The sequence below is a fragment of the Telmatherina bonti genome, assembly GCF_933228915.1.
Source record: "Telmatherina bonti genome assembly, chromosome: 15".
Taxonomy (NCBI): Eukaryota; Metazoa; Chordata; class Actinopteri; order Atheriniformes; family Telmatherinidae; genus Telmatherina; species Telmatherina bonti.
The window spans coordinates 17,324,363-17,352,159 of NC_136613.1; the positions used below are offsets into that span (position 1 = coordinate 17,324,363).

Genomic DNA, 27,797 nt, shown 5'->3' on the forward strand with positions numbered 1-27,797 from the left:
GAGCTCCCTGTACTCTTAGCAAAGTAGAACTTTATCTCATTGTTTCTAGTTCAAACAGTTAAATTTTCTTTAGGGACTTTTTCCTTTATTTCACTCAGTGTTTAAAGTTGAGATTTGGCAAATCAGAGCACAAATGCACAGAAAATGACAAGGTTTTTTGTTGTGTAGGGGATTTATTGGCATACATACATTTTCCTTACAGTCTTTGCACTTTCAGTGGAATAGAGATCTAACTCAAAACTAGTAATGTACCATTCACACAGACCTTTTATAGGGACAGTTACAAAGCACTTACAAAGTTTACTGTTATACTTCAGCAAAGCACACTCTTTCTTGCAACAAGCTCTTGGCAAAACCGCTGATGTGCAAGCAAACGTTGAAACCGATACCGTTTGCAGGTCTAAGGCACTGATTTTTTCTGTCAAATATCCAAATTTAGAAACAAAATTGAAACATATGAACACAATCAACAATGCAGACAACTCTCACGTTAATAACATGCACACACACACACATATAATTTCCACCCCGATATCAATGCATCTACGCTACTTGAGCTGACAATGAGGCTAATCCTTCTGTTAGTGATTTTGAAAGCACAGGTATAGTGTTGTTGCTGGGTCCAGAGTAATGTTTTACCTGGAGAGTTTTTTTTTTTTCTTTTCTTTTTTTACGTTGTTCAAACACTTCATCAAGACTTTGGTTTTAGCTTTCCTCATGCTAAGCTTAGATCATCACTGCACTGGACTGGCATCTATCTGTCTCAGAGAAGCAAGACAGAAAAAAATTTCAGCCAAAAGCACCAGAGGGACTCTTCCAAACATAACATGGGAACAGGCTGAGCTAACTCAAGCCAATAACACACTGTACATAGAAACAAACTTTTTAAAAAAAAGTAAAAATCTCACTAAAGCAGTAGAATACGAATGCATTTCAGTATAAGAGAAAGAGAAGAAAAGAGAAGTGCAACGGTGGAGTAGTGGCCTGCTGTGCCAAATCTAACTGGCAAAGAAAAATCAAAACCACAGGAACATACAGGTAATTTTTCAGCTTGTTTCTGCTGACACAAGGCTAAGAAGAAACACGTTGCACCAGGTAACCTCATTTCAACAAGTGGATTTTCCAAGCTCCCAACTCAGCAACCTTCTGCTACCACTGACTTCCATAATTCAAAACAGTGACAACATGAAGTTTTCTTTTGTAACATATTGGGGGGGAAAAAAAAAGATTGTAATAAAAATAGCCCCAAGACTAGTGTAGGGGAGCAGTAATACAATCAAATATGACAGTACAGAACACAGGGAATCAGATTACATTTGTGATTGCCCTTGAATCTAAGAAACATCAACACAAACACTTATACAATGTAAATTTTAAAAAAGTATAATAATTAACATAACTGAGCAACATGAAAAAGTCAGTTTGATAACACTCGGCCACAAGAGAAATCAAGTATAGAAGAAGGGTGATGGCATGCATCCTCTTCTTCTTGTGTTCTCATTAGGCCTCCTTTGTGCTGGTCTTCATCTTCTCGACTGTGTCCTGTGTTTTAAAACATCAAAATGGGAAAGGAGCAATGATATATTGTGTAAAGGTGAACAAACTGAACAAAGTAGACATAGCTGTCTTAGCATCTCCAGGTTTAAGTTTCCTTTTTCTACAAAAAAACTAAAACAAAAATAAACAAACACAAAGTGGATTTAAATGCACAAATCTCAAGTTTCAGTTCTTACAGTGACCTCACACCAGGAGTGTGGTTTATGGGGAACATCATGATTTACGTTTAGCTCCCAAGACTCCTGCTTCAGCTGTGTGAGATACAAGTCTCACCTGTTGCTTCAGATACAATGCAGCTGTATGATATATTTTTAGAGTTTGGGCATGGAGCCTACATATGATGCATGAAGCATCATGACCCATTATCAAGACACATCAAGGAAGTGGTTTTAGCAACATATGCAGTAAAAACATTTGTGAGTTAAGATGATCAGTGTGAATACAAAGCAAAACACGCGCTTTACACATGGCAGGTTCCACATGTGGATGAAACATCAATACTGATGATAAACATCTTTATTGCACCATAAAAACAAGTGATAAAAGCACATGAAACTTAGAACTGGAAAAGCACTTGAATGGTAAATGGATTTGTACTTATAAACGTCTCCAGTGATGATGACCATTCAAAGCACTTTACACTACATGGCACATTCACCCATTCGGGAGGCAACGTGGGGTTCAGTGTCTTGCCAATGGAGTCACAGTCAGTCAGAAACCTGGAATGGATCCACCCACCTTCCAGTTGGAAGACAACCGCTCTTCCTCCTGAGCTACAGCTGCCCCAGAAGAGTGCAGACCCTCAAACATGGAACTCAACTTCCACCCATATTATCATTTCCACCCTATGTTCCAGTCCAACATTCATTTTATGTGTATACACTATTAGATTTCTAGATACAGTGATAATAAATCTACAGTGTCTATACCATATTGTGATCCCCTATTTTTTCCTAATAAGATGGCGCCTTAGGGAAATCTCTGCTTCATTTGAGAAAATGTCAAATTATATTTAGCATTTAATCCAACAGCAGGAGTTAGAGTGCTTGAAATGCCACACCTATGTAACCTCCTAAAATAATAAAATAAAAATAAATTAATTAATTAAAGGAGGAACTGTTGAGCAGCTTAAATCTCATAAAAAGAAAAAATGTGAAAACTTTTCACATTTAAATCTACAACAAGTGCTATCCCTAGTCCCTAAAAAGTTCTTTAGAGAAGAGCTTGTAAACAAAATCCTTTCCTAACTTTGATGATTTTACACAGCGCTCCAGCTGTTTGGGGAACAGGGTTGCATTTTGAAGGTTAATTTAAATAGCGCTTGTGTAAATCTGTACACTCGGAGCGAAATGTGTTTACTGAGGCATTAAAAGCTACACCTCAGAGTCACAAAGTACATGACCTTGCTAACTCAGCCGTGGCCTCCATCCAGATCCATAGAGCTACCTTGTAAGCATTACACATAAAAGCAAGTAGGCTCCAACACAACAAAATATAGCAAACTAATCATTTAGATTAGTTATTAGATAATTTATTTGTTGTATGCACTAAACGAACATTGATTTTGTGGTAAGCTCACTTTGGTTTTATTGAACACAAATAATTCTTTTTTAAAAAAAAACACATTAATTTAATCTAAAATCATTTAAATGAACTCTTAGTTGAAATTTCACAAGAATTTTGAGCACTGTTTTATCCATTAGCTCTTGTTTATGGAGCACCTGCATATATTGAAGCTTTATGGTTTTTGTTTCCATTGATAGTCCTGGAGTGAATAAAGTTGCTAATGCTGCGGCTCACTGCGCTGTATTAGGTCGATAGCCACTCACACAAGCTTACACCTTCCAGTTTTCTCAGTGGACTGTAATGTCTTAGCAGAGAGGTGCGATTCAAATGCTCTTTGACAAGAAATAAATTACCAGTAATTATGTTTATATTTTGAAAAAATCAAAATGAAGTCATCACATTTATGAAATAATAGTAGTGACTAGTCCTGAAAGGAACTTGTAGAAAAGGATGAAGGCGAAGGAAATTTGAACAAAACTAGATGATTGCAATCTGGCAAGGAACAGAGAAACTTGATAATATATAAAACTTCTAAATTGTTTGGATTTTGCTGATTAATTCTCCTCACTAATAATATCAAATAGTATTGTATTATATATCATTGGAAAGCCTGATTAGTCAACTTTACAAAGAGGTAGAACTTGTAATGTTTGTGGGCTTCTGTGAAATAAGGAACACGGCTAAACATGTAAGTAGTGCCATCCAAAAACGATGCCAAAGTCTCCTGCAACCTTCTCCAGTTGGAATTTATTCTTGTTTTGAGATTCACATAGTGCCAGATGTGTAGCAGTCACTGTACTTTGAATTAACAAACACATTTGAATAAAAATTCTGGACCAAATCGGTGGTCCCATATCTTAAGAATTAAGGGTATTATTGCATTCTCTAAGACTGTCATCACTCTCCTTAACAGAGCCAGAATCATCACAGAGTACCACCAGAATTTGTTCTGCATGAACAACAACTCCTGGTAAACGAGAAAACATGACCAGTCAGGTGACCAGGATAAGGAGGGGGTGCCAAGCTGTTGTTGCTGTTCATGGGTCTTCCATGTCATGTTATTGAGGTGTTGAAACCAGTTTACAACAGTGTAACACAGATAAAGTGTAAAAATGGCCAATATGTGTTGTTTTTTTCATCATTATTGTGGGAGCATGTAATCATCCAATCCAACAAGCAACTCGGAACAAAACTGAGAACCAGCTGGAGAATATTACTGCGGATTTTAGCACATTTTTCATTTAAGCTCAAGTTCAGCTGTGTTCCTGATTGCACTGAAGCACGATCTTTACAAGTTATACTGTGTGAAGGCGACTGTACATGCTATCCAGCGATGCATAATACAAGACTAGTTGACAATATTAAAGGGAAGAAATAATCAGTCATGCATAAATTTCCCTAATTTTTCTTTGCATAAAAAGTTTATATTGAGATGTGATGTGTGCTGACAAAGCCAGATTGTGTAAAAAGTTGAATATTGCATCTGATATTGATGAAAAAGCACATGCTGACTGATATGATTCTTTTACTTTATTGTATTGATAAGATTTTCAGACCTGGTGTTTGTTGAGCTCAGCCACACGGAGATTCCACTCCTCCTCTGTCATCTCTGCTCCAGGATCTGCTGACTTATCCACGGCCGTCTGTTTGTCTGGAAAGGATAACAAAAAATGGCCAAGGAGCATGCATGATGGGAAATGATTCACTCAAACTGTTCAAATGATTGGTGGCATAAACAAGACAGAAAAATCATTACCAGTGCAAGTCATAGCAGTGCACACCCAGTTGCCGCATGCACAAACGCAGCGGTTACAATCAACCTGGGTGTCTGCACCGTCCTCGTACATGTCATCCTCCAGGGCACATTCTGCACACACATAGGCACACACACACAAGCCAATCAGTCAGGAGCATTTTTAAAACAATGCAGCTTAGAGATAACAGAAAGATTGTTGCACTGATATCGACTTTCATCACCACACCTTGTTAGCTTTTATGAATGTCACAAACTTACAGCGATGCCGAACACTTCTGGTTACTTTTAGCTTAGTCATGACGAGACTGCAATTATGTCAATGTCCCTACTAAATATGAAAGTTTGGGAAATGAATTAAAAAAAAAAAAAGAAAAATATAAATAAATAAAGATTCATCTAGGATACGCATCATGTGCTTAAAACAAACAGCTTTAAATATCTTGACTAAATGAGTGGAATTACGTGTACAATGCCAGTACACAAATGACTGACTGAGCAGACAGAGGTGACAGCCACAAAGCTTACTAATATTGCAACTGGAGGCTTATTTCAGTAGTTTGCTGGGAGTTTTCAGGTCTGCAGCTGTATTGCAACTTCCCTGCACATTATTATTAAGCATTTATTGAAGCTCACTCTTCTCTGGAGGGTTGAAACCAGGTCTTAGACAGTTGAGGAACTCATCGAAGGTCAGCTTCCAATCTGCGTTCTCATCAGAGAGCTCAATGAGGGCATCAACGCACAGACTCCTATGAATCACAAACATACACAGAAAATATTACCTTCCACATGCATAAAGTGGCTACAGAGCATTTGAATACCAAGAAGCTTAGAGTTTAATCCACAGAACACAGGTGTTTATACAACTACAGGCTCTCACAGGAGACCTTTAGCAATGTTTGCTCTGGTTCTTATATAATAAGTCTTAAAACAGTATCTTAGGGTACAGCTATGACATTTAATCATGAGTGTTGTCACAAAAGCAAACATTTGAAGAGGAAGGTGGAAAAACGTGCAAACTGAGGCAGTGCCTCCCCACACATTGTTAAATAGGGATGAGCAACCACAACAACACTGACCTGAGCAGCTTGTTGCTTTCCTGGTCAGCATAGGACTGCAACTCCACCACTGAATCATTGTGCTGGATGAATTTGAGCAGCTCAGAGGAGTCCAACAGAGAATCACCGTTGTCATATGACTGCAGAAACACAGGTTAACACAATAATGGCACAAAACAGGGATAAAATAACAGTAATTCACATTTACTTTCAAGGCTCACATTATGTTTTGATCAGTTTGAGTCATTTGGATAAGACAGCTAAAAATATTATTAAAAATACATCATTGTTGCTGAACTAGAGCCAAAAGATACTGTGAGCACACGGCTTGTCATGACAACCATGCATTTGAATTTCCATTCAGCTTAAGCATCTCAAGCAGCAAGCCAATGTAAAGCCTTTTTTTTCTTTTTTAATATTTCCAGGTGGTGGGATTGTAGCGTAACATGAAACATGCTGTTCTCACACTCATTTCTGGCATGCTTCCTTATTAAATTGTGTATTCATACTGAAATATTACATGCAGTATACAGGCTTTACATTTCTCTCCACAGGGCAGCAAACAAAGGCTTTTGAGGTGGTTTGGCAGTGCTGGATCTTTCATTATTTATCCATTATGCTTAGGCCATATGCCGTGTTTGCACAAGATAGATTATCTAAAATATTCATGAGATGCTGCATATACATTTAACAATGAGTGCACTCAAAATGTGCAGCACGTTTCCACAATCACAGAAGACTAGATAAACTTGTCTTTTTCAACAAGAACCATCTGTTCCTCTGCTTTAACATCATTCAGCAACCATTAACAGACAAGCATGGTCTGCCTCATTAATAATTGGACTCTTTGGGAGTGTGGTGATGAGAGTAAGGATTGTTGGAAAGAAAGCATGTACAAAAAAAAAAAATAAGATGCAGAAACATAAATAAAAACAAGTGTCATTTCCATTGCACTGGATGCCAGCAGAGGCAAGAGGCCTACCTTAAAGTACTTGAGTAGTATTTCAGAAAAGTTGGATCCTTTAACAAACCAGCCGTCAGGGACGACCTCAGTCTGCAGCCACTGAATCACACGACTCCTCAGCTCATTGCGGTCAGCAGCGTAACACACCACTGCCGCAGAGAAAGTATTTCCCAAAGGTCAAAAGCATGAATTAACAGTCCAAAGGATAAAATCTGTCTTGAAAACTTTTACACAGCTGGCTCTGTCCTTGTGTACATGTGATAAATTTCCAGTGTCATGGTGACCTTTCTGTCAAACTGTAAATTATAATGATTGCTCTCAAATAACAGATAAAACTTGACATAAGAGAGAAACCAATTGTGGAAAAACTGTTAAAACATATTTAAAATATTATTAGTTTTTTCTTTGTTTTTGTTTTTATAGAACCTGAATGTATACAGTTGTGTGAGAAAAAGAGCATACTTTTCCCAGGCTTTAATTACGGTACATACCACTTTAACAGAAAATGATCTGGTTTCACCAGATCTCAAAAGTACAAGAAAACTGTTTCAGAAATCTTGCTTTTAGATGCTGCTACGTTGTGGTTTTCTTTTTTTTAAAAAAGTTTTTGTCCTGCAGCCTTTGTATACAAGTTAACATGTAAGATTTATTTAATTAGCACCACTGGGCGGCTACTCATCCTCTTCATCACTGTGAAGCTGTAAAAATGTATTTTGTTTTTCATACATTTCATCTACTTTTAAAACCCAGCGAGAAACTGATCTTTTCATAGTTTCTTTATGCATGCATATACAAATAAATAGAAACTCACCTGGGCTGGCGGCTGCCTGCTCTTTTTTCTTTTCTAAAAAAAAAAAAGATTAAAGAAGAGAGAAACAAAATATGAGAACTGAAGCCAAATTAAATGGATTCAGATTTATGGGGATAAACATGGCTAGAAGTGAGCAAAGGTCTGGAAAGAGGAATATCTGACAACAATTTTCAAAAACTACACTGCCTTTTCTGTCACCGATCAATGTTCAGACCACCACAGACGCAGACATGTGCTGCGTGGAAAGTGAAAGGTGCAGTTAAGATAACATGCCAATATCAGACGTTTGAATAAAAAGTTGAGGTCAGAGGTTTGAGCTTGGTAGCACATTGGTCACTACAAACCCATTCACCTCAGATTATCTGATCCATGAATATTTATAAGTTCAGAGGTCACGTGGTAATCAGCTGATTAACAATGAGTGGTATTATCAGCACCTAGAACACTCCTCAGAGGAGTCAAACATTCATTCATTCATTCATCAACAATTAGTTGTGCATATAACTGGCATGTGATGCCAAACTCCACAGGTTACTTGAGGGTTGCACAGGTGTTAAAAGTGTTTAGGACACCTCAGTTGTCTAGTGGTTCCCACAGAAGCAGATTTACAGGCAGGCTGGCTAATCTGCATCATGCCTTTTTGTGCTCTGATTAAAACACAATTACAATAAATCATTTAAAAAAAATACTACATTTATATTACACTATAATGCTGAAGAATCTTTTGTCATTAATCTCAACTTTTCCCAGTGTTTCAGTAAATATTCACCCTCTTAAATTCCTGCACTCTTATAAAATAAATAAGTGAACTAAATATATTTCTCACGGGCCATTAAAGCACTTTAAACAGCAGCCACAGGCTGTATTCACACAATCAGTGTAAACACCGCCAATATTAGAGTAACTTCTTGTTATTTTTTTGTCAACTGCATTCATTAGCAGTGTTCATATTGTTCACTCATTTGCTCACTGTGTAGTGTTTACCATCTAGTGGACATAATAGTGGATAGGGCAAAAGAGATGCTGACACTTTTACAGTAAAACATCACATTTATGACCATCTATTCACAACTTAGTGTGGTTCTATGATTTCATGGACGAGCATGCAGAGACATTTTGTATGTTCAATCAAGTGTACAAAAATGGTACACTAAAAACGTACCAAATAAAGGGTAAGAATGTTTATCAATTAAATGAAAATCAACTGTGAAACATAAACTTTTTTTACATTTAGTCCAATTTGACATGCAATGGCGGATTTATTTGTACTGCACATCTTGCAGCTGCAGCATGACATTGGGAGTTTGTGAAACAAAAAAAAAGTATTTTTTTTATAGCACTTGTGACATGCATATCACACACAAGAATCAGGCTCTGGGTGGGACTTATCAGGGCTGGTGACGAAGAGCAAGGTTTATCAAGCATTAGCAACAGATCATAAGTTGTTTGATAACAGCTGAAGTGAAGGTGAGCAACTGCAGCGTGGCATGCAGTTCAGATAAAGGTAGGGATGATCTAAATATCTAAATTAGAGGAATGCCAAAGCTATCTGATGGCATAGAGGGATTATTTTCACAAAAAAAACTTATATATATAGATAGATATAGATAGTAGATAGTGTGTTACACTTATTTGTGTTACTCTTGTGATCAGTCCTATCAGGCAATATAGCCGCCTTCATCTTGCTGTGCATGTTCACATAAGTGCCTCTGCACCAACAATAGAAAGAAGTGACAGAGGGTGACAGTATTTGTCATCTTGTGAACATGTAGGACACTTAAGGTACAGTAATAATACAGTATACGACAACTGGCACATATCAGTCTAGTCCAGTTTCAGAAGGGACAATAAATAAGTTCAAAGCAAGTCAGTTATTCGGTAAGGAAGTCAGCAAATCAGGAATAGACTTTGAACACATATAAAACTCATGTGATCCATCTACAACCCTACATAATGTTACAGTGATGCTTGTCTAGCTTTGGATAAGGTCTCTTATGATTTATATACAGACCAAACATCTTTATACAGCTCAACTTCAAGCATGTCTCAGTGTAGTCTGTGAACCTAGTATAACTTTCCAGAATCATCCTTTCAAATAGATTTTAAAAAATTTTTTAGGGGTTTAATCAATGCGAGAAGTTTGAAGCAAATTTACGATAAATCATAAGTGGTCTTGGAAAAAAAGTATAATAATAATAATTATCATCATTTTTACTTTTCAGTCTCATTTGGGGAAATTAGTTTCTGTATTTTTTCCTATCTCTGGTAGACACTTGAAAGCTGTGTGCAGAGTGAGCAGTTAAGGAGTTAAGCGCCTTTTTCAGTAGTTTGCCTCTGCTGACACACGAGATGACCCACTGTGGGTCCCACAGCAACTTCATAAAAAGAATATAAATGCATCTTCTCTTTGTAGATAGTGTTTTTTGTCATTTGTTGCTGTGTGCTGTTGATTGTACCCTTGCAGTGTCCATCGTGGGCCACTTGAATCTTCAATCCAGTCAGACAAGCATCCCTGTGGAGCTCACAGTGATTCCTGTAGGTCTTACCATTGCTGCCACACACTGACCTCTTGTGGGGCTTACAGCTCTACAAATAAATGAAAAACAGAAAGCCAGTGAAAATGACTTCAGGTGAGATGCCACTTGACTTCCACTGAAGCCCACATCCATCTCTCACCTCTATGCACAAACAGCTTGGCTCCCCTTTCTCATTGACGGCACACTCTCTGCCGGCCCCGCAAAACACATTGGCACACACTTTGCTCTTGCTCTGCAGATCCTAGATGACATGAAAACAATAATGTTGACATTTTAGTAAAAGTTGCAAGTTTTGCACACAGGGTGGTGCTGTTGCATACGTACAAGGCTCCTCCATACATCCATATTTTTAACCACTTCCTTCAATAAAAGCTCGTGGGGAAGCTGGAGCGTATCATAGAAGGCTCATGCTGAAGTAATTATAATGTGTTGACAGCAATCTATCGCTTGTTTCAGGCTCATACTTTATTATGGGACACAGAACACAAATATCAATTCTGTTCTGTTTTGTAGATTTCAAACATATGTATAGGAAAATAAACTTAAACAACTTCTCTCCGTTTAATGTAGTTTTATAGGGTATAAAAAAAAAAAATATATATATACATATATATATATATATATATATATATATATATACATATATATATATATATATATATATACATATATATATATATATATATATATATATATATATATATATATATATATATATATATATATATATATATATATATATATATATATGTACATACACACACACACACACACACACACACACACACACACACACACACACACAGGGTAGTTTTATAAGTAGAAGCTATAAGTAGCTTCACAGGGGTGACCATTCACGCTCCTACTTCTGTAAAAATGTACACATCAAATGTTGTAATGTGTTTAAATGATTGAAATACATTGACTTTGTTTGTTATCATACTTCTGTCCTTTAATGTATCATGAGTTTTTCGGATTTAGTATATTTATTAAGGTCGATTGTGATGCTCCGACTGTTGACCTGACAAATTACGGGTAAACACACTTGGATCTGGAAGTCCTCAGTGCTGCAGATTAAAATGGTATCTTCCCTGTTTGTGGGTGCAAAGACAAAACTAAATAAATGAATAAAAATGAAAACTATACAGACTGGTTCAAATACCTCTATTGTGCAGACATGATTTATTTCAGTTTTTTTTTTTTTTTTTTTTACATTTATTCACTCATATTAAAACTTTTGATTACTGTTTGATTTTTTTTTTAAATTTTATTTTAGGAAACTGCCAGCAGACTAAAAACATTAGGTCACCATAGCTACATTCCAGCCAATCACAAGATGCCAAGCGGAGATCCAAAGCCGTTTGTTGACCCTCATTACCCCCTCCTTTCCCTGCGTGTCTTTGTATGTGTGTGTGTGTGTGTGTGTAGTCGATATGCATGTGTGTACAGGGTGTTTCCACATCTGGAGTCTGAGCTGTGTTTTCCTTCTGGGCCCATTCCCATGCTAAGTAAAATCTTTTTTCTCCTCCTTTCTTCTCCAGACTTTAGTGCCTCCTCCTTCTCTAAGCTGCTGTTTCCTGTGTGACCGAGGCAGAAAGTTGGTGTTTAGACTGTACAAGAGCTGGATCCTAAGTTTCAGTGTGTCTGTGTGCGTTCATGACTGTAATGTCTGGTTTATATATTTGAAAACCAGTGGATTGTTAGTAGTCACATGCTTGCATTTCACTCTAGCAACTTTAACTCAAAAATGGCAAGGGGAGGGGGATTGTGGGGATTTGCTTAATTTCCATATATAGTTCAAACACACACACACACACACACACACACACACACACACACACTTGCACTCCTAAGCTGAGGTCATGGAAAATCTTCAAAGTGATCCAAGAGGCCTTGAGCATGTTGGACAATCCAGTTTGTTAGAAACAGATGGGCTGGAGGCTTGTTGAAACCTGTGGAAACTTTAATCAGTACATGAATAATGGATAGGTTCCTGAGAATAAATACACTACCAATATAGAAGTCTGTCAGTCCATCTTTCTCTGAGCAGATGATCCCTGACATTTGACTAATAAATGTGTAGGCAGTTGATTCAGTTGGATTGTTGCCATAGTGAGCGCATGAACGGCCTCTTGTGCTGATATTTTAACAGAAGCGTCCATCAGGCAACCTTGATGGGATCACAGCAGGCTAAACTGCTCAGGTTTTATGACCTACGCTGATATACAGCGTAACACGAGACTGTAGAAAACAATGGACAAAACAACTGTAATGTCACCTTCACTAAACCAGGGGAGGTGAACTCATGTGGTCATAAATCATGTTTGCCTGTGGCCTGGGGGCTTTCACTGTGGATATGAGCATGAGTGGGCAGAAATTTTCTTTTAAATGCACCATTGCTAACTATTTTCTATTAATATATTCTGGTTTTGACTAAATCTAAGTTATAGCTTGAAATTTACATACAGTATAACCTGAAAAAAAAATTTACTCATGTACTTTATATGGTTTTTTTTATTATCACCTAAACCCCTTATTTTTTCAGCAGATTTCAAGAATGACAGCAGAATAATGAATAAAGCAGAGAAATTTGAAAGTTAAGTTTTATGTGAATAAAATGTTTTTCAGCTATGACCAAAATTAGTCACAACTGGTAAGGAAGTTGGATAGTGTTGATGTCGCCAAGCAGTTCATTTCCACCTATGGTATGATGGTCCTTTAAAAAAAAAAAAGCCTGCTTTTACAATTTCTTCCAGATCCCTCCCAAAATGGAAAGGACATGTTCTCAGTTTTTATTGAGGATTAAACCTGATTGGATTGGAAGAATGCCACTGATTATAAAGGCCCTTTTCTAGCTGTAGAGACTGAGAATGTAGCTGAAGCCTGCTTCCAAAAACACTGTAAATGCTTGTTTCTATGTTTCTTTACTTGGTCTTTTTAACATTACAGCAAAGTGAAAAAAGTAGAAACAAAAGAAATGAAAGATGCATTGCTGAGTAAATGCACTTATACATGGTTCAAGACTCATGTGCTCTCTGGGCTCCACAGCAACAACTAACAGTAAAGAGAAACTTAAACTTCATGAATGGCTTTTTAAGCCAGAACCAATCAGAGGCTGAGCTCAGAGCCTCCTTAATTATCTTTAATTAAGCTTGAAGGCCAACACTTTCTCACGATTAAACAACTTAATATTTTACTAACAATGTTAATTGAATGGCTCTAACAACAATTTTCACATAACTTCTTTGCAGGAATTCTTAAAGTTGAAAATAGTCCTACTGAATAAAAATTAGGTTTGTATCTCCCATGTAGAAGGGAAACTGAATTTAAAGTAGCAGAAATGTTATATTTACATCAATATGGTATTTATAGCACCATCATTTTCCCACACTATTCTCTAAAGTTTGTCAAAGTTGACACAGAGCTGAAACAAATAAATAACAAACTGAAATGTCATTTTAAGCCCAGAAATTTTTGCCAGATTTGCACTTTATTAAAGTCGTAAAAATAAACAAGGACAATGAAATATTAATCCATCCATATGTTTTCTATACCTACTGAATGCAATTAATTGTCTTTGTGAATTGAGGGTACTATAACATGACAGCCATGGTTTTAGGCCAAATGTCAAAGAAACCTTTGACTTAGAGGCTGGTATGAGACAGTCATAGTTTTAAGTTGTTAATAATGCCATAAATTCATTTCTATTTAAACATCATGCTTTCATTTTCAGTAAATCTTTCTTTATTTAATGTATCAAAATTATTTTTAAGTTTGAAAGGTTGCCCACAATAGTCAACCAGCTAATCCTCTACTAATCATCTTGTAATTTCACTGTTACTGAACTAGCAAGATTCACAGCATGCCTAAATCGGTGTGCCAAATATAAACTAGGCTAAATCGCTTAGGCTAGCTAGGCCAGTAGCCTTTGCTTAGCTAATTTCATGGTATCTAATCAGTCAGCATGAATTACTGAGGGGGGAGAAGTGACCGAAAATGAAGGTCCTTTTTCACTGATTATAACACTGAAAGCTATTTGTATATTATTTGTTGCATGACGGGATTGCCAAGAGTAGCGACTCACTCAGGTAAGGTTAATAAATGAAAGGTACCAGTCTTTTTGCACTGCTTTGTACTGTCTCCCGGCTGTGGTTCTTGGACAGATATAAAAGTAGAAAAATTATCAAAAATAATCCATTATCCAAAATAAAAAGAAAGCCTAACAGAATTCATTTAAATGTTAAAGTCCTTCTTTAAGATCAGTATTTTATACTATTTTATTGCACACACAATCGGAATTTTTCTATTTTTACTGGTATGCATGCAAACACAATCATTTATCCAGTCATCTGTTGAGCAGTAACTGGAAACAATGCACCACTACAGCAAAAACAAAAACAATCTTACCCACTGTGGTTGTCCTAGTTAAATGTCATTTTTTCCCCATCAAATGATGTTTTCCTACTCATTTAACACTAATCACAGAAGCTTGGTGCCCTTTAGGAGATTGCGGAGTACACAAAGTCCTTAAAAGAACAGGCTCAATATATGTAGAGAAGCATAATCTACCATGTTTCATATTTTTATTTATTTTTTTTTTTTCTCAGGCAAATTAAATTATTTAAATGTTTTAAGAAGATTAAAACTTAAGCGCTGTGCCCTTTTACAGCTACAGGAGACACATTACTGATCCAAGACTGACTTCACCGAGCTTACACTGAAGTCTGAAAAGGAAAATAAGGGCAGAAAGAGGAAGATGAGGAAGTAGCAAGGAGAGTCTGAATATTAGGAAACAGGTAAAAGGTCAAGATAAAGGAAGAAAGGAGGGGTCCTCAATTCCTCCCCTCTGACATGCTGAATGACTCCAAGCTGCTATAAACTTGCGCAAAAGGGTAATAACTTTTCGCTTCAGCAGAGAAAAATACCCACTCTTTTTTTATACTGACAATAAGGTTGCACACAGTAGAACAAAACTAAACATGAACACACAGAAAACAGTGCATGTGCAGCAGAACAAAAAACAACAGTGCGAGTAACAGAACTGATCCATCTTTATATGAAGGTTTGTGCATATGTATTTTGTGTGCACATGTTTGAGATGCTTTATTGATCTATCAAGCCAATTAATGTTTTTTTTTTCCTGTGAACGTCACTTTACTAAGCCACCACAAATCCTTTCCTACTATGCATCCCTGCCCTTTATACGCAGAGATAACATTGATTTTGAGACTGTAAATACCTTTCCGCAGCAGCAAACAACATAATGGAAGTTGTTTTTTTTGTGTTTTTTTTTTTAAATCAGTGCACTAATGAAAAAAATAATATGAAATAAAAAAGAACCCAACTTGATTTGTGTGTTTGGCAAAAAGGGATTAAATCAATACAGCAGAACACATTTGACTACTACCTTTTGTGCTACTTTTTTTTTTGTTTAAATCTGTGCGATTCAGTGCGATGTGATGTTAAATCATTTTCCATTATCAAGAAGGTGAAGAAATTGACTTTAAGCTGTATAGACATCTTTCATCAGCTAGCTTTATATTTGTCTACTCCTGTGATACATAAACATAAGATGAAATGAAAAGTTGTAGCTTTATGTAATATTTTGCCTAAAAAAAGAACAGGGTGGGAGAAAAACTTATTTAATGTATTTGAAAGCCATTTTTCTTTCCTTAACTGAGAATCTAACCGTCAGTTCCCTTTTTTGGAGTTAAGCTGAGTTTTGGGGGGTTTTTTTTCCATCATATCTTAATCTTACTTTTAGTAAGCGTAAATTACTGTAATTTCCAAAATGCTTACCCTTGAGATGTTCATATAGTGAACTTTAAGTTTAGTTATACCATGACCTGGGTGAATACTTGATTCTGATTGGTTGCAGGGTGTCCTTTAAAAAGTGATATAGGACACCAGTTTAAAAAAAAGTTCCATCAAATAGTCCAATAATTCTAAATCATTGCAGTGGCTCAAATGCCAGTTGGTAAACGAGGTAACAGAAATGTTAGCGACAAATGGACAAAACAAAAAACAGAAAGAAGGACTATGTCAAACAGCAGCCAATGGTTACTAATCAATGTATCTTATCTGCCAGTTTTTAAGTTCTATTCAATTTTTAGGTTAATTTAGACCATCGGTTGAACAATAACCAGAGTAGAATAGGAAGAAAGGAAAAACAATCTCCCAATCCCTGCCCACATCAGTACTGTATTATGTTGATGTTCAACCAAGATCGTTAGTTGAAATCAATCACTGCAGATAAAATATCCATCAAATTGTTTTAACCGTGTAAAATAATATTTAATCAGTTAGTTTGTGAGGAACTTCCAGATCTCTCAAAGGGGGACAGAGCGGATCTGACGTCACCCTGCAGCGGTGCAGCGGCCCGTTCGTGTGTTTCTCTGCATTAATGCTCCGGCGGTTACGCCAATTTCACGGCAATCTTCAAGAATTAAAAAGGTCTGTGCTGTTCGCATTTAGATTTTTCCACGGCTGAATTTTTCTTATGCTGTTATAGAAACCAACCATTGCACGCCCTCCCTGATCGCCTTCATATTGTGAAGAAATATGCATTTTCAAAAAAAATCACCATATTTTGATTGGAATCCGTTAAAAGGAGGGGGCGGCGGCACTTCCGTTCAACATTCTTTGTACACACTCAATCACGTTCATACACAGAGCTCCCTGGACCACACAGTCACACACATCCCGCAACACTATCATATTTCACCATCATCTGTGATTTGTTGCAATGGTATCTGCTGCCAAACAAGCTGCAGGTGCTGCCAATGGTGTTTACCTTGGCCACGCCACAACAAGAGACTTTAAATAGTCTGGCCAGCAGCTTCTTGTTAAAAACCTTATTTTAACAGTAAAAACAACATTAGTAATTAATCGTACATTATTTCCTTTGTGAGTGACCATGGTATAAGCGGGATAATGCCCGACGAGGTGACCATAACCAGAAATTAATGGATTTTGCGGAGGCAACTGTCTGGCGCGAACGCCTCTGCATTGTCCACTAATTTCTGATAATGGACACCTCGTCCAGCATTATCCCTTACTTAACACATTCTCAACATTTGAGTTATTTCAAGAATGGATAACCTTTTTAAAACTTGACAAACAATGACTGCTATGTTTTTATTATGTAAAATTAAATAAAAAATAATAAAATCTGAAAAAAATGACTGATCAAAAGACAAAAGATATCTGCAATTTAGTATGCTGCACTAAATTCTGAATATCCTTCTGAAAAAAATAACATTATTAACATTAAAAGGAAGACTGATGGCCCAACTCATCAACAGCAACATTCAAGCCCCAGGATACCAGCACAAACATCGGAAAAGATGGCGCACGAAACAAAAGTAGAATACAAAATGAACCAAGTCAATATCTTTCACAATATGTAAATGAGAATTTCAGTTTCTGCCAGTTTTTATAGGAGTTCAAAAAGACTCCAAGGGATTAGACTGCTCTTCTTTTATGCTGCCTTTCAATCAACCAAGCACTGCTTTATAAGATGCTTCTCACCCACTGTATTTACCAAGTGGTTTAAATCTGATGATGTAACTCCGTTTCCTTGTCTCAAAATAATCCTAGCAGCTGTATTCAGTTCAACATACAAAATACATAAATTATCTGTTCTCTAAAAAAGACAGACCAGAAGTCAAGTATCAAAACTATAACCCAAACCTACAACAAAAACACAAACATATTTAAAAACATCTCACACATTTTACAATTTTTTAATTTGGATGTAACAATTTTTTTTAATTTAATGACTAATGATAGTAAGGTGACGTTACAACTAATAAACTAATTATTTTTTAGTGGCCTGACGGGTTGACTTAAAAATTTCTTTTCCCATCCCCCAAAAAACAAATATGCAAAGAATATAAATAGGTTGCTTCACAGCAAATGAGAGTAAAATTTCAGAAGTGCAAAATAAAAATAAAAAAAAAGATGTTATGGACTTTTTTTAAGTAACTGGTTTGGACTAAGTATCTGGTGTAACTATATAATGCTTTCATAGGGTGGAAGTGCTGTCTGTATAACATCTTGTCATTATAAAAGGAGTGATATGTGAGAAAGAAAAAAGAAAATAAAGCTATTTAAGTATTTATTTAGTTTTTTTTTTTTTAGCACACCATCGCTTCTGGATGCTTCTAATGAGAAATCATTTATGTGAAAAGTAAGCTGAGTATTTGGTACATGAAAAACTGAAAAAGTTATTTAAAATATGCTAAAATAAAATTAGCACTAAATGGCCTTTTTGGGAAAGAAAACATTTTTCTTTCTTATTTACACTCTTATTTTTTAATACTTGCTCTTAAATGTGATGTCTTAATAAAACACAAATTTATCTTATACTTTATTATCAACCCAAAAAAGTGGTATGAAACTCCAAAGTACTAAAAAGGATCATATGTTAAAACTACCAACCCTAATTCAAGGTATATGTATATATATATGTATATATACATATATATATATATATATATATATATATGTATGTATATATATATATGTATGTATATATATATATATATATATATATATGTATGTATATATATATGTATGTATATATATATATATATACACATATATATATATATATATATATATATATATATATATATATATATATATATATATATATATATATATATATATATATATATATATATGAACACATTTACTGTGTCTTGAGTGAAAAAGAAGTGGAATAAGGGAAGCAAAGCAAGATGGATACAGAAAAGGATAGAATCAGGAGAAAGAGGGGTGGGGGTTGCATTCCTGAGCTATGTTGTGCCTCAGCTTGTGTCCGACAGTTCGTCTTGAGCCAAAACCTCCTCTGTATCTGGGTCATAGAGGTGCCTCTGCTCCCCTTTACCAACATTTCCAGTTCTTCCCCATGATGTGTTTCCAGCTCCTAACAGTCCAACTCTCCTCAGCTTCATGAAACATGGGCTCATACCAGGAGGGAAGAGGACAGACAGGGCTCAGGCGAAGCACCACGTTTCATTCAACCCATGAGTACCTCCTTCTCGCTTCTCTTTAGGCAGGGCTTCCCAGAAGAGAAGTGGAGCAGAGCCAAAAAAGAATGAGAACCACTTTTTACCCCACACTGTAAGCTAACTATGTTCCAGTTTCCTTCTTTAAGGAATTTAAGCAAGCTTGTGGCTAAATCCATCACACGGGGGAGAAACATGACAACACTATCATCTTGCTACAGTATTGACTCATTACAGAAACATGTAGAATTTGCACTCAAAATTTTAACCCTCTCCATTCTGAAATGCTCAAGACAAGACCAAATCAGCTTTATCTTCATCTATATTAGATCATCTTCAGCAACTTTCTTTTGTCCTTAAATGCCTTTTGAGGTCGGACATGGACTGAAACCTCAGATGAGCCCTAAAACAAAACAATCTACCAACACGATTCCCTTGAGCTAAAACACCTGGTTAGTATTTCATGACTATAATAGTAATTGGTTGACAGTTGATGGCATAAAGGTTGGGTTTCTCCTTGGAACAACAGTGCCAAAATAAGATTTATGTGCTACAAAGAAATGAGTGCTTTGAATGAGCTCTAAGGGTGGTCTCAATCTCCCTCCTGGGGGGCAAGTTTAAGATTAAACCAGCAGAAAACAAAGAGGCTTTGGGTAACGACCAGTTTTGCACTGCCTGTTATTCTTCTCCTCGTTCTTATTCAGTGTGAAAGGAATGCACCAACGGACAGGATGATGTCACCCCAGTTATTTTACACCCACCGACTCTGTTGTTCCAGAGCTGAAAATGTGGCAACTACACCCAAAAATAAAAAATAAAAAAAACAGACCAAAAAAAAACAAAAAAAAACCCTTCAAATGAACAATAAAAATCAGAGAGAGAAAGATGAGATAAGAAAAGGAAGAAAGAGAGGCATGTTCTCGTGATGAATGGATAGAGAACATAGAAAGAGTAAAAAACAAAAGACAAAGAGCAACTAAAGAAAGCAGGAAATAAGTCACGGTCTGGGCAGAGCTACATCTGCTTGCAGTTAAAACGTCAGCAGAGGACATAAAACACTGTGAACACGGCACAAACCCCGGCTCTGCTTCCCATGTTGTCACTCTGCTGGGACGACAGCGTCGCCTCCCTCCTCACCACCTGTCTTTCTACCACCTCTATTCATCCAATAACTTTGCAATCCTCTTTCATCACCCTGTTCAGAGCCTTTATGCAGATCTCACCCCTATTAACCAGATAAATTTCCCATTAATCTCAGTTTCTATCTAACTTTCTTCTTCTTCCCACTTTGCCACTTTTCTGCCCCCTCAAACTCTCCCCTACTCTGTTCTGGCTTTTCTTGTTTTTTTTTTTAACCATAAGAGAGGTGAAGAAAGGTTGAGGAGGAAGGGCCATGTTTAGACTCCAGCTGGGGTAATGAGCTGACTCCCTGTACTTCTCTTCTCTCCCTCACTGAGGCCAGTATTGGGGCTTGCAACTAGCAACATACAGCCTGAACATGTTTGTAGAAGGAAAAGCTCCTTTTACAGACTGCTGGATATGTTATGAACATGTATGTTATGAACATGTATGTGGGCAGAACTTTACGGTCAGATATAGAGCTGCTGCAATATTTCCACCCAGGTTTTAATCAGCTCTGATGAAGCAAAACTGAGTATAGTTTTCCTTAAAGAGGAAAGGAACATGTAAATGATAAAAAAAAATATATATAAATATATATAATTGGAAACACTCTAAATTTATTTAATTGAAAATTAGTGTGGAGAGATCACATTAGATCTTATAATGTAATTGTAAAAAAAATGTAAAAAATTATATAATATATATATATATTTTTTTTTTTTTTTTTTTTTTTAAAGGGTCTTGATTTATAGGAAATAATAAATTGATTACTACAACTAAGGCGGTCATCTAATATAAGAAGTTAAGCAAATAGTCATTTAATATATTATATTTATATTAAATCAACAGTGGTTTATTTAGACAGATTCTGCACAATCTGCTTTTATCACTAGACCCCAAACATTTCTACTTCACTGATCATCACTGATAATGATAAAACTTGCTTTAACTTGCTTTGCTTGAGACAAATCTGCATTTTTAAGCATTATTGGCTGTTAAATTTCTTACATTTGTCACATCTGTTGGTAATGTGATTTTTTTTTATTCTCTACATAAAATGCAAACAGTATGGACAGAAAAATACGATTACACATGTAGCCAGATGGTGAAATTATGTTTTTGTTATAATTTAGAACATACAAGTGTTGATGAAAAATATTATAGAAGAACATTGAATGCTGCATTTACTTGCTCTTGGACATCAGAAATTTACTCAGATAAAAATGACATATTTGTTAGGAAATTATTATATATGGTTGGAGTGGCACATGTGGGGGACAGTCACACTTTAAAAAATAAAAGCATGTTACCTGAAATATAACAGGCTGTAACTGGATCACTTTGGCTTAAACAATAACCAGAAGTCTGCCTGCTGCTACAATCTTCACCAGATTTCACAGTTCAGCTCTCATACACATCATGCCGTCTGAGATCTTCTTCCCTCTTGTTACACAATTTATATGTGATCATTTACTTAATGTTTTTAAATACATTTAAAAGCAATAATCAAATTAACGGACATGATCAAAATTATTTTTCCTGAATGTCAGTTTACATTAATATTCGATTAATTGCCCTAGATGACTGTCAGCATTAACAAATCCATTAGACGTAAACGAAAGAACCAGTACATCCAATTAGGTTGGGAATTTTAGACACTATGAGAACAATTACTTTAACTGTTTACCTAAATATATTCAGGTTACAAAGATGTGAATGACACACCCCACAGTACAAAGTGCGGTCATTTCAGGGTTTCACAAAAAACTGGAGAAAACGTTTGAAGCAATATTCCTGTAACAGTGTATGATCTTTTTCTCTAAGAGGTCAAATGTTATTAGGCAATGGGCTTAAAAGCTGTTTCATGAAGAGGGGTGACTTTAAATTTATCTTGTTTTCATTCAAGCAGATAATGGTGCAGCATTAGTGAGCTCACCCTTAGAAAATAAGATATCCATAAAAGACAACAGTGCTGGATGAGAGAAGAACGTTCCCAAGGAAATGGCATTTCATTATCCAGGTCTAGCATCAGGTGAAGACGTCATGGGGATAATCACAAGGCATGAATCATTCCTGACCGTCAAGGACAGGAAAGGTCGAAAAGATCGAAAGACACCTTGAAAAGTTCTGGAAAGTTGTTTGGACTTTTTGGATTTTAATAGATATAAAGGTGAAAAAATACTGGCTCATGATTGGAAATGTCAGTGTAAACATGTGGCAGGACACAGACGTGGATGTCTTCTGACAGGGAGTCATTCACGAGCACATTCACATGACAGAAGAAAGTCAGTTATTGGGTGAAACAAACCTAAACAAAACTAAAGCTCCAAAATCAGACTAACACATGATGCACTTTAAGACTAAACAAATCCTGCACATATACACTAGACTAGACTAGACTGTAATCCCAAAACCGTGCCTCCAATTTGGGTGCGATGACTCTTACATTGAAATTAAGAGCCTACTCTTTTGACTTAAGAGATAAAACCGCAGTCTGTGTACAAATATTTCTGGGAGACATACTGTATGTTTAACTCTCAGGACCTATGACTACATCTTCATTATCTTTTCCCTAAAAAACTAGACTCAAATGTCACTCTGTCATTTGTGTATCTGTGTTTGTTAATTTAGGAGCGCAGTTCCACTGAGTGCTGGTAATAATAAGACACCAGTACAGCTGGTTAGCTAAATGACGACTACTTTCAAGCCAAGCCAAGAGTGAAGAGAACAGACACGACAGGGACATGAAACACAACGCAGGCCCACCTTCTTTACTTTTGACACAGCTGAGTTCTACCTCTCTCGTAATCTCCCCTGCTATAATTGCATGACTGTGGCTCCATCTCCTCTCTGTTTTACATCACTCTATCTCGCAGCCCCACGCAATCCCTGCACAGGATTCATGACTGGCTGTTTAGCTACAGTAATTAGAGCAGGCAGATACAGACAGAGGACACAGCGTCCCTCTAATGCTCATGTTCCCTCCACCTGGGCAGATATTTTTAGCCCACCTTGAATGAGAAAGAGCAAGCATCAACATGGAAGCATGGCAGGGTGCCTGCATGAAAGGCCATGACTCAATTAGGCTTGCTATGGATCCAGAGTCACAACAGCCTTCTTATATTCATTATCCTCGTGACTTGTGGAGAGTACAGCTTGTTTACTTGACTTGATGGGCTTCCTCTAAATGTCCGTATTTTTTTTTTGTTCAATTCTAGAGCACCAAAAACAAAATTACCCACTGTGTCACTACACTGTGTCCCAATGGACCCAATACAATCACACTGCAGGCAATGAAAACAGTATTAACTCCTCTACCTCTGTTTGTATGCAGGTATGTTTGCTCACATGTCTCCTGAGGCGACAAAATCTTATGACTTTCACAACTCCTGCATCCAACCTCCTTTGCATATCAAGCTCCTGGTGTGCTTTGGTAAAACATCAACATTTCATCCAGAAGATGCATATCTCTCTTCCAGCCTGCAGACACACACACACAGCTCTCCCTGAATCCAGACCTCAGCCACCATGCCACATTGCATTGCTGAGCAGCTTATCTTCAAACGCTGCAATTTCTCACCTCAGGAAGTACACAGACATTTTCTTTGATAATAAATCAGGAGTTAGTGTCCTCGTTTTAATAGGCCATACTCATGCCTGTAAATAAAAGCATCCATCAACCCACAGAACACAGTGTTTTTTCCTATTGTTTAATCTCTTTTTAAGCTATCCCATTATCTAAACACAACCTAAACGCACCCCATACATGCTCATCAGACTCACCTCTGAGAGGGCTTTGCTCCAACTTGTTGACCTCCATTGGTCAGCATGCTGGTATGCCGTTCCAGGCTCTTCCCACGGCTTCAACAGGCCATATATTGTCAAGGTAATTACCTTTGGAGAATAGATGCCTTTCTAATGCCTTCCCATTTACTACACTCAGCACAGCCTGCTGTGTGCTCTGTCTCCTCCATGCCATACCTCACGAACCACAACTATGCATTCAATACAGATGCACACAATGGCACATTTAGCAGCCAGCAGGCAAAACCAGGAAGGTCAGCAGGGAGAGCTTGCATGTCTGCTATGAGCGATGTTAATGCAGTTGAAACACTAATGGCCAGCGCATTATGGTATAAAGCCTTGGCAGAAATAAAACTGGCCTGTCTTGTGTTTTGTTATAACTCACGGAAAAATATATGAGTCGGCAGTTAAGTGTTTATTTATTCCGTCTTCTGGTAATTGTGCAGGTCAACAAAGATGTCAGCACAGAGCCTGGTGTTCAACAGCTGTGTCTTCTGGAGATAAGACCATCCAGTGCCAACTAGTACCTCTATGTTTTAACTTGTTTTAGGAACATTTTGAGAAATGCAACAACTCAGAGTTTGATGAGAAAACTCATATCACTCTCTTGTCTGAATAATTACGAAGCTATAAAGAGCAGATGGTTAGCTTAGCACAAAATCTGGAAATAATGCTTACGTGATTTGTGCTAAGCTTTTTCGGTTTTTTTATTTTTTACGTTGGGCACTGTTGCTTGGCAACCAGTCTCCAAGAACATACTAGTCTGTGATATTTAGGAGTGCAGTAATTTGAGTTAATGGTCTTTGGTAGAACAAAACTAGCTATACCCTCTTGTTTCCAGTATACACACAGCCTGCTCTTTGTCTTGTAAGTCAGCTCAGAGCTGCAAATGATTTCACATATGAGTTAATCATGTTCTGAGTGCAAGTCGGAAAATCCAGAAGGATTTCTCTTATTGTTATTCCCACCAACCGCAGTGATTGTTGCTAGCATTAAGCTGATTACAGACTGTTACACTGTTTTCACTCAAACGCTGTACCAAAGTGATCACTGATGAATAGTATTATCTATAAAGCTGATTTAATGAGTCAAAAAATGCTTAATACATTTTTTGTCTCCCTTTTTGTAAATGAGGTTGAGGCTACCTCTGATTTTGGGAGTCAAAATGAATAATTACCTGCCTTCATGCATTTCTAAAAAATGGTGTGAGGACACATGTAGCACACAACAAGCTGCCAAAAAACATTGTCTAGCTACTGCAAATACTCTGCAAGATGCTAAACGGAATTTTTGAGCAAGAGTCAGCAAATCACCCCATCAAATATTTGAACTCTTTCTGTTTCGCATTCATAGCAACATGTTTTATCATTCACTATGATGCCTTGTCAGTAAGCACATGAGTCATGTCAATCCATCAGTGTGAATGTAAGTTTCACCAGCTGAGAAAACTGCATGTTTTTCAACAAATCAAAGTGCTTACATCATTTTCCGTGCAACTTTGTGTCATTCTATCACCAGTCTGCTCTTATAAACTCTGCTGCAGACAAAAATCAGCATTTGTAAACAGTTTTGCCAATGCCAACCAGCTCAAATTAATGGTCTCTTTCATAAATTGCAAAAGAGCTTTATGAATCTTGTTTGAAACACAGGTTAAAAAGATATATTGTGGATATTTAAGTGACTCTAACAGATGACAATTTGAAAATAAAAAAAACTGAAAATAAGACAAGAGGAGCAATTAAATTTTAAGATGAGATATAATAATCTAGAGTCTCTGTGACTGCTACGGTTTGGATGCTAGTTAGCTTTGGTAGTACCGCAGTTTAAAAAAACGATAGTATCGAAGGGAATTCAAGAGGTTTGAAAGATATCAACCTATTACTCTCTAGATAGATAGATAGATAGATAGATAGATAGATAGATAGATAGATAGATAGATAGATAGATAGATAGATAGATGACTTAAAGGATGGACTTTTACCAATCCTTTTGTTTGTGTTCGTCCCATGTGCCACCAAACAGCACATTACCTCTGTGTTTACTCAGGGCTCGGGCCATTTAGCTCTGCAGTGTGAGACCCATAAGGTGAGTATTCTCACAGCCCTTGAGCACACATACAAACACATGCTCCCCTGAATGACCACCCAAACACAGTGTTGGTGTGTCATCAGACCAGCTGCCAGTTGGCTGAGTGTCTTGCAGCAAAACATCCTACAATATTAATGAGGAGGGCAATCCAACCCCAAAGAGAGCAAGGGTTGTGAGATACACACAACCAGCAGTTCACCCTTCAATCCTTTTCACAGCTGCCTGTCATTCCTGTGTCACCCTCTTCCTCCTTATGGCTGTTTTTACTGGGCAACTAAGTTGGGGGGAAAAGTGAGACTGGGAACAGTGTTATTGTGTTTTTTATTCATTTAACAAAGGCAAAAAGTCACTTCCCCAGTGCCTTATATGTGCAATAATTTAAATGGTAATGTAAGAGGAGAATGGCACTCCCTGTGGTAATCTTCTGTACTGATATTTTTGCCTCCTTGGGGGGAAAAATGGCCAAATGGAATCATAACTTAATGAGGTCTGTGCGAGGACCATTTCCATCAGAACATCGTGTTATCTCGACCTTTTTTTTTTCTTCTTCCAGATGTGGTTGGCTTAGAAAACAAGGCTGCTATGTGTCTGCTGATCAGCTTCACGCGGAACCGTTAGAAAGTGTCCAAAGCAGACGCGAGACTGCAGTCTCACAAACATCATAACTTGTAAGTTGAAAGAAAGAAAGAAACTCACCTCTGCGCTGCAGAGAGCCGCTGCCAGCAGAAGGAGCGCGGCGACACTTCGCAACATCTGGAAACAAAAAGAGAAAGTAAGATTTAGTGAGAAGGAGGGGGGCAATAAAACGCAAACGAGCAGGTCAATCGGTTTTCTTCTGAAAGAAAAACTTGTGTGAAATCTTATTTTAGGGCGCACCGTTTCGTCAAAACGGCTCCGCTCGGCGTCTCGGGGTTGCGGGGCTTGGTGTTTGTCCGGACGGAGTGCAGCTGGAGGTCCGTGGTTTGGAGAAATTTGAGGAGCGCTGAGGAATTCCTGCCAGTCCGTCAGTCTCCCCTCCTCCTCCCTCACTGCCGCGGCCAATGGAAATGTGTGGAGTCCTCAGAGGACATTTACAGAGGAGTACAAAAGGGGGAGGAACCACACAAAACTGCACTGACAAAAAGATTGTGTTCAAATGAAATGTTTTGCTTCAATTATTATTTTAATCCACCTTCCCTAGCCTTAAAGATTTAATTTCAGATAAAGGCACCTGCTTTCATTTTTAATGTAATGTTTCGATATAGATTGCATACAAAAGACGGCGTCACTGTGATACTTGAGCGTGGAAGTGATGCTTGAACATGCAGTCTGTGACCAATAGGGGGCGACTTGTGCTCCCACAAAGAAAACTTCTATAGGGTGCAATACTGTTGGGTTTCTGTGCAATGTCACCACATACGTGGAAGCATGCAGAGATAAGGAGGCAGAAAGATGTTCCAATCATTGTTTTTTTTTTTTTTTTTTTTTGTTTTGTTTTTTGCAGAGCCAAGTTTCTATAAAGAGGTGACATATTAATATTAACC

At 37.2% G+C, this 27,797-nt stretch overlaps 1 protein-coding gene across 1 annotated transcript; it reads right to left on the reverse strand.

Annotated features, from left to right (window-relative positions):
* Positions 1-165: 165 nt before the first annotated feature.
* On the reverse strand, positions 166-27,287 carry LOC306766781 (follistatin-related protein 1-like). The gene is made up of 11 exons (XM_079254620.1): positions 27,151-27,287; positions 26,971-27,027; positions 10,386-10,487; positions 10,166-10,295; positions 7,710-7,742; positions 6,917-7,047; positions 5,956-6,074; positions 5,513-5,625; positions 4,880-4,990; positions 4,680-4,774; positions 166-1,542 (listed from the first exon to the last, which is right to left on the reverse strand). The coding sequence occupies exons 2-11, from the start codon at positions 27,025-27,027 to the stop codon at positions 1,501-1,503; spliced, it is 933 nt and encodes a 310-aa protein (XP_079110746.1). The 5' UTR covers positions 27,151-27,287; the 3' UTR covers positions 166-1,500.
* Positions 27,288-27,797: the final 510 nt, after the last annotated feature.

What these genes read in the sequence shown, in the direction of transcription:
- LOC306766781 (XM_079254620.1), bottom strand. Translation starts at nt 27,027, where the DNA reads ATGTTGCGAAGTGTCGCCGCGCTCCTTCTGCTGGCAGCGGCTCTCTGC. An exon ending in GCAGGCAGCCGCCAGCCCAG is followed by an intron (nt 7,048 to 7,709) that starts GTGAGTTTCTAT and finishes TCTCTGCGGCAG; the next exon opens with TGGTGTGTTACGCTGCTGAC. An exon ending in TTTCAACCCTCCAGAGAAGA is followed by an intron (nt 4,991 to 5,512) that starts GTGAGCTTCAAT and finishes ATGTGTGTGCAG; the next exon opens with AATGTGCCCTGGAGGATGAC.